Source organism: Chelonoidis abingdonii, chromosome 1, assembly GCF_003597395.2.
Source record: "Chelonoidis abingdonii isolate Lonesome George chromosome 1, CheloAbing_2.0, whole genome shotgun sequence".
NCBI classification, from domain to species: Eukaryota; Metazoa; Chordata; order Testudines; family Testudinidae; genus Chelonoidis; species Chelonoidis abingdonii.
In genome coordinates this window covers 125,033,228-125,046,523 of record NC_133769.1, presented here as the reverse complement: position 1 = coordinate 125,046,523, position 13,296 = coordinate 125,033,228, and the positions used below count along the sequence as shown (strand labels likewise).

Here is a 13,296-nt window from a genome sequence, read left to right as displayed (position 1 = left end):
ATTCTCAGATTTGGGAACTGTTGCGTCTGTCAAATTGGTTGAGATTTTCAAAACTATTTAAATGTATTTAGGAGCACAAGTTCCATCAAAAAGCTCTGGGACTTGTGCTCCTAAGTCACTTAAGTGCTTTTGAAAATCCTGTGAGAGAGATTATGGACACATGGAATATTCAAAGACTGTATTATCAACATTACAAATGTTGGGTATATAGCTTTATGGACTATGGATTGTATTTTTGCTCCATGTGGGAGTTTCCTGCAGGAACTAAAATAATTAGGAGGAAATTAATGCAAATCCCTAGGCAGGTAACAAATCTGGAGAAGCCTGATCCTCTGCGGAAAATTGCAAAGATTTGTTTGAGCTGGTTAAAGAAGCCTGGCAAACAAAGAACTGAAAACTATATAACAGTGACGAACTAACGCAAAACTGACATGCCATCGTGGAGGACCAGAAATACTTTAAATAGGGTATTTGAATACTTTGAATAGCATATTTCTCTGTACTGAATATGGGACACCTGGTAAAATTACTCATATGCAAGCGAGTTCAATGGCAATCAATTGTATAAAAAAATTAACATCAAGTTGACTGAGCCCCTTTTAAAAAGAAATACTGTGTAGGTGGATTCTTTTTATTTACCGTCTTATATTTAAGGCTTTAGGGTTCACATGGGAAGGGTTCACACACACACACACACACCCACCCACCCCTCTATGCTAGGCTGGGCCCCTACAATGGACCCACCTCTTCTGGCACTGGCACCGCATCTTCCTGAGGCAACACATGGTGGAGAAGGAAGGGTTATATGCCCCTTTCCCCACGTTTCTGCCTGGGTTCACACCAGAATGTGGCCAGCAGCAGCCTGTTGGCATTGTGGCTGAGGGAAGGGATGGGAGCTCCTTCTAGCCTGAGGGAGGAGGTGGCCCATGTCTTTGCAGAGCTCATCTCTTCCCCCCACAACACCACCACTCCTGTGTGGCTGGAAGTAGCTTGACCCTCCCTGCCCACACAGTGTCAAAAGGCATCTAACACCTCCAGGCTGCCGCTGGCCATTGACATAACCCAGCCGCCTCCTGCCCCCTGGCTATGGCATGGGCAGGAAGGGGTTAAGCCCTAAGGCTGCATTGTGCACCAGGGCCCAGGAAACCTGACTGCAGGGCCTTCAGAAAACCTGGCCAGAGAGGTGGCTCATCAGGGAGGGTGCTTAGGGGATGGAGCAGGGGTATATGTGAAGATGGTGCTAAACCCCTGCCCAGGAGGTTGCTATGGAGCCTGCAGGTTCAGGGCATGAACAGGCTGGAAATTGCTGTCCCTGCCCCACTCCAGAGTTTAGCTGAGGGGCAGAGAGACTTCCTCGTGCCAGTGTTGTGCGGGGCTTTGGCACATATAGGGCTAGGCTCCTCCTGGCCAATGCCCTGGGCCTAGGGTGACCTAATAACAAGTATGAAAAATTGGGATGGGAGTAGGGGGTAATAGGCACCTACATAAGACAAAGTCCAGAATATCAGACTGTCCCTATAAAATTGGGACATCTGGTCACTCTACTCGGGCCGGAGGGTCTTGGTTTTTCCCTGGGCACCAGCCCAACCAGAAGCAGCGGGGGGAAGACAGGAGTCTGCCAGCCAGGCTGCTGGTGAGCTGAGTGCTCTGAGCAGGGGCTGGGTCTCTGCACAGCACTGGGAGTGAGACACACCCGGCCAGGGGGGATATGAAGGTGCATCAGGGCTTGGGAGTGTGAAGGGGCAAAGCTGAGAGAGGCCAGCAAGAGGGGAAACACTAAAGAGTCGATGGGTGGGCAGCAGAGGTGACATGTAGCCAGCCACCACCAAGCGTCTTTCCACACTCACCAACCACCAAAGCTCACAACACACAAGTGCCAGTCGGAAACAGGACAAAGGGCAGGTCCTGATGGCCAAGAGCCGGCACACAGTGGGTGCTGTGCTGACGGCTGGCCCCATGCACTGCATCTTTGCCCCACCACCAGCCTTGCACACCCACCCCCACTGTCAGCCACTGGACTCCCCCACTCACCACTGGTGGGTGGGCGCTGGCAAGAAGGGATCCAGTCAGCAGGAGGACCCACCAGTACTGATTGGGAGGAGACAAAATACAGGATAATTTGCCAGTTTTTAAGAAAATGTTGGGACACTTGCAGGAGGTCTTAAAAACAGGACTGTTCCCTTTAAAAAATGGGATGCCTGGGCACCCTAACTGCAAGGCTATTATTATTATTTGTGTATTGTGAACCTATGTTTTGCTTAGAGCTATACAAGGCAAATAAATAAAAATTGTTCTTACCTTAAGGAGTTTACAATCTAAATATGTATCCAGGTTAAATCTACTCTGGACTCATGCTTGTCAATCTCCCAATATGAAATTTAGGGTTTCCCATGAGCTGCTACAGTTTTTAGTAACCTAGTCTTAACAGAAATTTTCATTAATTCACGTTCCAGTTTCTACTTGAAATCATTGTGACTGTAAGCCTGCAACTAGTGTCCAACTGCTGAGACCCTCACTCGGTTTTCATTCATTTCCCACTGAGGTTATAAGGCATCACACATTTTTGCTCAAAGATCTTATGAGACAAGAAGACAGCTACTGGAAATAGGGAGACCAAACTCTCATTGACTTCAGTGAAGACAGAATTTCACCATCAGAGTCATTTATTGCTCACAGGGAAAAGAAAAGAGCGGGCTAAAAGAAAAATAAGCTAATGCTAGCCTTTGGGCTCGTAGGAAGGTAATTACAGCTACATCAGGAAACAAATTTCTAGAGCTAAAATAAGTCCATTAATTCATGACTACATGATGAAATTAACGATGACTCAAAAATGGCTGAGATGCTGAACTCCCATTTGAAACCAGTCCTCAGAAAGAAAAATTTGGAAAGTTGGTATGAATAATTTAAAGCTACATTTTTGTAAAAGTGTTTATAAAAAGTATGTAAGGGAATACTTGCAAATTTTGAACACATGTAAATAAGACACTCTGGAAAGCAAGGAAAATGAGCAAGGGTAGGTCACTACATTAATACCCAAGTATTTCTGAAAAATACTGGCCAATTCAGAGGATGGGACTACTTAGTTCGAAAAAATAAAACAGCAGTGATCCCAGCAAATATATTTCTATAAGACCATTTTCTCTTGGCCTGCAAAAAACATATAAGAATTTCATCTGTTGCAGGAATGTGGTCCTCATTCAACAAGGTATTAATGCATAAGATTATGATATTTCCCCAGGGTACCATCATGCCTGTTGAACCACTGTGTCGCTTTTGTTCTCCAGCTCCGGCTGCTGTCTGCTGCTTTACTGTGAGAAAAAAACACTCCTGGCTCATTCACTCCCAGCATGCAAAATCACATCCAGCTGAGTTACATGAATGCTCTCCCAGCCCACTCATGTACTACAAATAGAGCATCCCTAGCCAGTTCTGTAGTCTCAGACTTGTACCTCGAGAAATATGCATCTTGTACTGCCCAGTTCACTCACAGTGCAGCCCAAGCTCATATAAAGTTTGACATTCCAACAAAGGGTAATGTTTATAAACCGACCTTGTTAACCTGAGTAGCAGTTCCCCCAAACACTTCAACCAAAACACACTGCTTTAGCTAGAAGAATAAAACAAGTTTATTAACTAAAGAAAGAGAGATTTTAAGTGGCTACAAGTATTTAAGGCATAAAAGTCAGAATTGGTTACAAAGGGAATAAAATATAGAACCGCAATCTAATTCCTAAACTTTGCCAAGCTAAGCAAGACTTGAAGCAAGCAACTTTCTCAGCCCACCAGATGTGCAGGCAGTTCACAGTTCTTAATTCACAGGCTGGATCTCCTTACAGCCTGGGACCTCTCCTCTAGCTCAATGATGCTTCATTGTCTTTCAAACTATCTTGCCCCATGAGTAGAGGTCAGGGAGGACAGGTAATGAGGAAGCATTGTCCGTTATTTTATACTCTCTTACTCTATTTGATGCGTATGCCCCACTGGGGTCCTGACAATCACTCTGTGGCATATATGAGATTCAAAGCATCTCTCAGGTGAATTGTAAATATTTCTTGCTCACACCTTCTGTGTATGTGACATTTGAGATGACATGCCCTTGTTTGAAGTCCTTTGTTTTCTCTGAGGCGCTAGTCTGTGTGCGTTTCCCAGAATCACAATAAGTTTCAATAACAAATATATAGCAAAATCTTCTAACTCCATGTACAAAGTTGACACACACATTTTAACAAGACAATGATTTTCAGCAGATTGTGATGATTCAAATAATACCTCACAAGGCATACTTTGTACAACATATCATGACCATATAAAAGTGGTGAATCTGGGGTTACAGGGTGTTCCATGGCGTACAGAGGGTAGAGGTTCATATATAATTGTGAATATTTCACACTGCCTTAGGGAATTAATGTATACAATTCAAATAAATATTTTATTAACAGTTAAAAAAAGCAAGTAATGATAATATAAGGACAAGAGTCTGTCTGCAACTCATTTTGCCAGGAAACCAGTTCTCATTTTATGCATTGTTTACAGACTACAGCTAATCTTTTACTCTATCTCAAGGGCGGCAAAATGGGCTTGATCCTTTGTGTAAATCAGTATAGCTCCATTAACGTCCAGAAAGCTACATTAATTTACACTAGCTGAAAGTCTCTTTCAGTATGACTAAAACTGTCATGTTACATATTGGTTTTAGTTTGTTTTAAGTGTCCTATATGCACTTAGATCTGAGCTTGAGTAGAAATTGTCTGCTCAGAGGCGCTTCTGAATGGACAGACTAAGATTCCACAACAGATGGATGGACTATTTACTAGCTGAATTTTCATCCTGCTTCCTCATGCCTTGTTTTGATTCAGCCATGTCAACCATGACTGCCTCAGTAAACAATTCCTTGCATCTTCGTAGGTCTAGCTGTTCTTTCAGACATGGTTTGCAGCTCAGGTACTTTTTCTCTGGCCAGTGTACCAGGTCCACATGTCAAGTAAATCTGACATTTGGGTGTTTGTGCAAACCCTCCTTTCCCCTGCCCCTCAATCGCTGGGAGTACTTCTAAATTGTCTTTAGAGAAATATAAATAGATATATTCCAGCCTCTCTTTGAGCAAGTCTGCACTTAAAACACTTCAGTTGCATTGGTGCAGCTGTGCCACAATAGCACTTCAGTGAAGGCAATACCCATGCCGATGGGAGGACTTGTCCCATCAGCATTGGTACTCTGTCTCCACAAGTAGCAGTAGAGATATCGCCGGGCGAAGCCCTCCCATAGACAGAGCTATGTCAACATCAGGGGTTAAGTCAATTTAACTGCAGATTTTTCACATCTCTGCACAATGTAATTAAACTGATCTAATTTCCTAGTGTAGACTTGGCTCTAGGCCAGGCCTGCACAACATACGGTCCGCGGAGGCTCACTGTGTGGCCTGCGGTGGGGAATCAAAGGGCTCTGGGCTGCCTGCAGCGGCGGGGAGCCCAGAGCCCTTTAAATCTCAGCCAGCGCTGGGATTCAAAGGCTCTGGGCTGCCCGCAGAGATTCCCAGCCACGGCTGAGATTTAAAGGGCTCAGGGCTCCCCGCAGCTGCAGGCAGCCCAGAGCCCTTTGAATCCAGACTGTGACTCCAGTGGATGGACTAGGGCTGGGATTTAAAGGGCTCGGGCTCCCCTCAGCAGCAGGAGCTCTGGGCCCTTTAAATCCCTGCCCCAGCCCCGCAAAGCTCCGGGTTCCCCCAGCTGCAGGAGCCTCGGTCCCTTTAATTTGCCCCTGAGGGTTCCCAGCCACCTCTGCAGCTGGGAGCACCTGGTTGATTTAAAATCAAGTATCACCTCCCCACCCCCAACCTTCCTTTTTGGCCCACAGCTGTTTTGGTGGGGCGCACTGAGGAAGGAGGGTTTGTTTCTGCAGGGCTGGGGCGGGGTGTTTCTGTGGGGCCGGGAGGTCCTTGTGGGGGGTGTTTCTGTGGGGCTGGAGGGTTTTGTTCCTCAGCTGTTTTCTTTGGAGTAATGTGGCCCTCACCGCTTTATGAGTTGTGCAGGCCTGCTCTAGTCTTAGAAATTTAGGGAAGACACCCTTCGTGATAATCTCTTTTCTTGCTAAATCACAGGCATAATACATTTTCTGGCTCAATTCATAGTGTTTTACTATTAATTTTCCTTTGGCCCTTCTAAACTTATACTAATTGTTATTAGGGTTATCAATTTTTGATGGACATATTCCTTGAGGTTTCATCGCATGACAATATTTAATTCAAGATTAATCTTTAATTCCTGGAGATATCAAGTCAATCCTGGAGGGTTGGCACCCTGATTTGTTATTGTTTCTAGCTATCCTCTGTTACAGTATCATTTTCTCACCCTGGTGCTATGGTACTTTTGCAATGTCTCCTCCTTTGTTTCACTTTTGGTTCTGAGCACTTATCTGTTCCTTCTTTTTCTCTATCTTCTCTGATATTCAGATTTTTGTTTACAATCTTACAGCTTGATTAGGAAAGTCTAGGCTATTAGTCCTTTTCACAATTACTCAAATTGCTAAGAAGGGTATCTCCAATTAGCCCGGGATGTACTGGTCTGGCCTAAAGAAAAGTGAATCCAGTGGGCTTCTTATACAGATTTAGGTTTCTAGAGGCGTTTGTGAGGGTGACAGGTAAAACGCCCGCTCTTGGCAAAGTTTGCCTGATAAAATGGCCATGGCAACTTCAAATTCAGCTAATTTTAACTCTGAACTCCCTGGCAATGAAGCATTTTCAAACTGGGGTGCTAAAAGGGAGGCACCTGAATAAGAGAGGCCTGGTTTCCAAAAGGGCTAAGCAATGGGGGAAATGTGGCAGATCAGCCCCTCTGAAAAAAATCAGGCCATGTTTATTAGGTGCCTAAAATGGATGTAAGTGCCTCTTTCTGGGCACCCAAGTTTTGAATATTGCAGCCAAGGTAAATAACTGTAAAAGACAGTTGAAACTCATTAATATCCATTTTCCCACTTCCCAGCACAAATGTAGCAGCAGTACAGGCTGCAGTGCTTTGTAATCAGAGTGGGCCAAGAGGAAGCCAGTGTAACATGTTTGCCTTGCCTCACCACAGAGTCCTTCACTGCTGATACAGTTCTCCCCTAGACAAGACAGAACACAACCGAGTTGGTAACAATTCAGAGCTGTACTGCATCACTCTGGGTTGCTGAGCAGCCACATGGAGGTTTGCCAATGGGAGCCTGACTCCCTCTGGAACCATGGTGCCCAAAGTGGAACTGTTGGAAAGAAGGAAGGGACAATGCGGTGGCTTGTCTCTCTGTGCACAAGGGGACTTCCTTCCCTGTAGGTAGCTGCCCACAAGCCCTTAAGTGCAGAGGGTCACAGACTCTGAAATCTTCAATGCTCCAAATCCCTTTCATCAGTGGGGTTGATTCACTTTGGCACAATAGTCTGTCTTCCTTCCTGCTCCCTATGGGTTTCTATCTCATTTGTTTAAGAACAGTGCGTTTTAAATGTAGCGTTGAATACATCTTTTCATGGGCTGTGGTTTTTGGACTGTAGCTTCTCACCTAAAATTTTGACCATGAGTCATCACTGGGAACAGGATATCCCTTAACTTATATTAATAAATAATACATTGGGCAATATTAATGTCAGCCATGCAAGTCCAAAGAATTACCACTGTCCCCCCAAACAAACAAATAATTAACTCTAGGGTTTTACAGATAGGTGAGATGGCTCATGCATTCAGCTTCCAGAGGTCTTCTTACTGACACATCTGGATCAATCAAAATATGGGTTGCTGAGCAAACAGCAAGGAAAGAGTTGTACTAGTCTAGTTAAATGCAGCGTGTCATCCCCCTTGCCGTATAGTCACAAATAATCTCACTTCAATTGAAAAATTATCCCACTGTTTCCCTCGAGTATTATTATAGCAGGCAAGACTGCAATTTCTGAACTGCTCAATAGATCTTGCACAATACACTTTATTATCACCCTTTATTCCTGAATGTAGCTAATATCCAGGTCCCCTGTACTATGAGTCTGCTTGTGACATATTTTCTCCAGAATCCATTCATTGCTGGAACACTGTTCTCCAGGCTCTAGCCTTTTATTTAAAATAACAATGGGGTTTCTAGCACCTGCAGTTATCTAGTGGGATTTTCAAAGGCAACTAGAGGCCTAACTCATTGAAAATCCCCCTAGGTGGCTATTTGCATTTCTAGGCACTGAAATACTTTTAAAATACCTTTAAGTGTAAACAGTGTAGTGTTGTCTTCCTGAGTCCTGCAGACAGCCTGAAACTATACCTCTGAGAGGTGTGTCCTGCCCTGTGTAACTCCTTTGGGGTTTAGAGAGCATGGCCCCTTTAAGTCTCTTTCTGGGGGTGGGGGGTTGCTGATTGTTCCTGGAGGAGAAAGTGCTGTTTTGGGGGAAGAAAGGGGGGACAAGAAAAAGAGGGGAGAGCGACAGAGTTGTGTGTCAGGAGCTCCAAAGGGAGATGGGCTGCGGCAAGCAAACCCCACAGAGTGAAGCAGCTGAGAACCTGCCTGAAGCCTGTGAGGAACAGAGCAGCCGATTGGGGACACCCCAGGACAGGAGCCAGGAGGAGCACTGTGCCAAGGAGGAGTCGCTGGAGAAGGACAGGCCAGAGCTGGACCCAGTATCACAGCTGCCCAGAGCTGCATGGGGCTGTGAGTACTGGAGCTTGTGACTCAACATTGGAAACAAGGAGGGAGGCTGCTGGCTAGTTAAGTGGGGAGGTGGTTGCTCTGTGTAGCTTAGCAGAGAGCAGCAGAAGAGGCCACTGGAGGGGTTTCTTGGGGAAAGTTCACTGGCGCCAAAGATGACCAGGAGCACCCAAGACTCCCCACTGGACTGGAACTTTGCTCAGAACTCCTGAACTCTGTCTGCAGACACATTGCTCAGTGTCTGCCCTTCCAGACTGTGCTACCACTGGGCTCGTGGGGCCTTGTGTTGAATGCAACCCTGTTTTACCACTCCCCCTACCTTTCCCTCCTGTTGTTTTTCTCCTTTGCAAACCCTGATTTTACAAAAAGACCGGAACCTACTGGTTCCAACTACCCGGACGGCTATCCTTTTCCCTTCGTAACTGCAGTCCCCCTGATGGTCGTGTTGGGGCTGTTGTTTGTACTGCCTTCTCGGCCGTTTCATTGCCTTCTGTTAAGTTATGCGAGAAATTTCTCTTTGTTCCTATACTTCATTGTTATCTTCTGCGGTGGGTCGGGGGGGGGGTGTTCAACCTTCACTCTGGGGGGAGGGGTTTGAACAGGTGCTCCTGGGGTAGGGTGACCAGACAGCAAGTGTGAAAAATTAGGACCAGGGGTGGGAGGTAATAGGAGCCTATATAAGAAAAAGACCCCAAAATCGAGACTGTCCCTATAAAATCGGGACATCTGGTCACCCTATCCTGGGGGAAATGGACTTTCCCTGCTGCATTTCTGCAGACACCTTCTCTTGGCCAGAGCTGCCTGCAGAGCAGACTCCATCTTGGCCATAAGGGCGCTGAAGTTACACCCGTCTTCTCAGTGAGCTGATAACTCTGAAACCTAAAGATGACTGGTATAAGCAACTTTATTAACTATTTCACTGATGATCATTTCAGGATAAACATCCAGTATATGGCCCCTTTGGTAATAACATATGTAATACTGACAGACTCTGGTTATTGGGATCAAATCTGGGATCTCTGGAGCTAAATGCATGAGCCTCTACTGCATGACCTAAAAGCCATATGGCTCTTAACAAAGGCTGTAGAGCAGACTCATTAATCTCTAAGTGGTCTTGGTACCACTAGAGGGGACAGAACACCACGCCCAGAAGGTGTGGGGATTACACATATAGAATTGTGTGTGGTAATAACATTAGTAAATTCTTTACCATTGTTTTATTTTATTGCATTCATGAGTCCAAAAATGAGACAAATTGAAATTCATGCATAAAGGAAAAGGTTATTTTATATTTCAATGTCAAGTCTTCGGCTCCACTTCTGTGATCCCTATTCAAGTAACACCCTAACTGTAGGGAACTTTCAGGCACATGATGTCTAAAACAGCCACCAATCCTACGGGATTCTAATAGGATTGAATCCAATAGCATGATGAAAAGCTACTTCGACAGTATTTTAAATATGTTGATCAAAAGGAAGCCTCTAGTCTAAGATATTGTTTAGGTTTAGCAATGGTTTTGAAATAGATATTATAGACTGTCTCAAAGAAATCTAGAGCTCAACTTTCCTAAAAACAATGAGGATTAGGATTTGGTATATGACAAACATGATAGACTTGGGCGCCAATAGTCAGATAGTTAATATTATCATTCTTTGACTGCCCTCTACTGGCTGTTATATGGCACAGTAACAGAGGTCAGCTTCAGAATAAAATTGCCTAAAATCTCTGGGTTTTTCTTTGAAAACAAAGTCACTACAAAGCTGAAAATATTTTACTGATCAACTTAGTAAATAATTTAGTCTAATTTTTATAAAATGCTATAACTTTGAACTCACTTAATCTTCATGTTAATCTTTCTTTTAAAAAGAAAAAATAATTATCAATGTACTTAAAGATATGATGGATGAATCAGTCACGATTTCAAAAAATAGGTGCCTACGGTTAGACTCCTAAGTCCATATTTAGATACCTAAATGAGTGCCCCATAATTTACTTCATGAGTAGTGTCATTGAAAGTAACATGAATAAATTTGGAATAAGCTGCTACAAAACCATATGAAGAGTATCAGAAGCTGGTCTTTTTTTGGCTTTAAGATTAGTAAAATTGTGGTAAACTGTCAATTTGAATGCTTTTGCAATGGGGTGGGATTTTCCAAAAGCACCTAAGTTAGGAGGACAAGTTCCACTGACTTCCTCAGAGATGCTTTTGAAAACCACCCCATCCCCCACTTTTTTTTTAAACTGCTAGTTTTGAAAGTGAAATCTTTAAATTGTAGATCTTGGTTTGTTGTGGAGGGTTTTTTTCTTTCTTTAAAAATAAATTATTCAAGTTTTGCTGCTTTCCTGTGGATATCTAGAGAAGTCCTTTTAGGCAGCGGAATAGTGAAACTGAGTATACACAGAGTACTGTCAAAATCTACAAAGTAAAGAAAAATAATTGATTTTTTCATTTCATTTCATTTACAGTGCTTAGGTTCTTCTAGAGCCAGTTGAAAATTTTCCAATAGAACAGTTTGGAAAATGCTGATTCAATGAAATTGAAACATTTTGTAGGAACATATTGATTTCATTAACATTTTCAACAGGAAATTCATGAAATTATTTGTTTTGACAAGGTGGAAATATTTTATTTGCATAAAGGTAACATGTTTTGTTTCAGTAAGGTCAAAATGACCTTATTGTTTCAAGTTTATATCATATTATCATTTATAAAAACAATATAATATAAAAGTAAAATATTATGACATTTATATTAAGAATTATAATGTAATATAAAAGTTGAAATTGTGTCAAAACAAAATGTTTCGAAATGGTTGTTTTGATGTTTCCTAAACAAAATATTTTGAAATTTTCATTTCACAGTCAAAATCTTGAAATATCAACTTTTTGTTCCAATTCAGGATGAAAGCAAAACTTGAAATGCTGGAGTTTCTGATGGAACAGAAATTCCGTTTTATGACCAGCTCTCCATACAATGTTAGTAGGCACAACATTTTCAGTTGGAAATATGATTTTCAAGTTGTGTCCCTGAGGACACAGAGGAAAAAGAGGGTTTGGGCCTTCCACCTAGATATTCACTGGCAGGCCAGAGTTCAGAAAACTACACTAGCTTCTTACTGTACTGTGCAGACCTTTACAACTATGTAAAGTCCTTTTGACTTCAGTGGGAGTCAGTACAGGTGGATCTGTGGGCAGGACTTGGGCCTACCCCATGTAATATTTGGAATGCAGTTACTGTGCCAGAAACCACATTCAAGCCATTTAAAAATGACAAACAGTTGCAATTAACCATGCCAAACAGGATTTTCCTTCATTAGTTAGTTAATGGAATTTGTTGTGTGTGTCATTGATAAGCAGGTTCATATAAGCTAGTTAAATATAAATCATATGTGCACCTAGCTGTTCTTGTCATTGACTATGTGTTCATTCTGGTTTTTCATTCAGAGCAGTGTTATTGTTTTGTTTAGGACATTCTGCAAGTTGATTTTAAAAGATGCTGTCCCGATTCATGCAACATGGGTGTAAGTGGTTTTTCTAAATACGTGATTCTCTTTCTGCATCAGAAGAACTTGATAAATATTCATTGCTCTTTGAGTTAGCTTCTTTGTTCATAGGAACACTTTCTTGCCCGCCATTTTCTGTGGATTTGGGGTCCTTTGCTTGGTACTGTTTCTTCACCATTGTATAAAACAGGAAAGCAAAGAAGTAGGATGGTAATCTGAAGCCTGTTACTAGGCTAAGGTAGGTATACCTGTGAAGGGAGAAGACAAAAGGCAGTTCTGATATTAACCAACTTCAAAAGAACGGCAAGAAATAATATTACTTGTAAGCGGATCTTTTCAGGAATGGTACAAAAATCAAAAATGCACAGTAGTCCCTGAACTCTTTAATACAATAATTTAGGAAACGAAATCTAAAACGACTTTGTGAAGGGTGCTGTAAAGTGGACATTTTCACTGTTTACACTATGATTTATGCCTTTGAAAATATGTGTACAGTAATAATAGATCATTTTTCCTCTACTTCTGCTAAATTTGTAGAAGCTTCTGGGAGCCAGGATTCCTGCAGCAACTGTAAGTGTCGTGGGATCCCTAGTCCTGGCTACTCAGCATAAAAATAAAAATACTCCCCAAATGTGTGGCCATTAAGAGTTGCATGAAGTAAAACGAATGTGAAAAAACAGTTGCTTTGAGTATTCTTCAGGCAGATATTTTTTGGCTATGCTTAACAAGCATTTCTCTCAGCTGTCCAATAGCATTTTTTTTCATTTGTTCACACATTAAACATCGTCAATAAAGTGAAATTGGCAGTCCTCCTAATATGCATGGTAGGCAATGTGAATTTGGATGTCTTTTCTATTCCTGCTTGTGAATCACATGATGACAATGGATTTCTCAGCTGTGTAGAATGTATATCCATTATTCAGGAAAGACTCAGTCATCGATGTCAACGAGAGTTTTGCCTGAATGAGTCAGGCCTGTATAAAGTACTGAGAAAAGACTTTAGGATTTGGCCTCAAGATTAGTTAATGTGAAGATTTATTGACATCTGAGATTTTGTACTGACCTTGTCATAAACAGATAGTTAAGGGTTAATGTCTCTTTTACCTGTAAAGGGTTAACAAACAGGGAACCAACCACCTGACCA

General features: G+C 42.6%; 1 protein-coding gene across 1 annotated transcript in view; it reads right to left on the bottom strand.

The window, feature by feature from the left end:
* Window positions 1-11,684: 11,684 nt before the first annotated feature.
* SLCO1B3 (solute carrier organic anion transporter family member 1B3) overlaps window positions 11,685-13,296 on the bottom strand; it is a 38,257-nt gene continuing 36,645 nt past the window's right edge. The window contains exon 14 of the mRNA XM_032796025.2: window positions 11,685-12,400. Within this exon, the coding sequence (XP_032651916.1) occupies window positions 12,184-12,400 (217 nt within the window). The 3' untranslated portion in view covers window positions 11,685-12,183. The remainder of the gene's footprint in view (window positions 12,401-13,296) is intronic.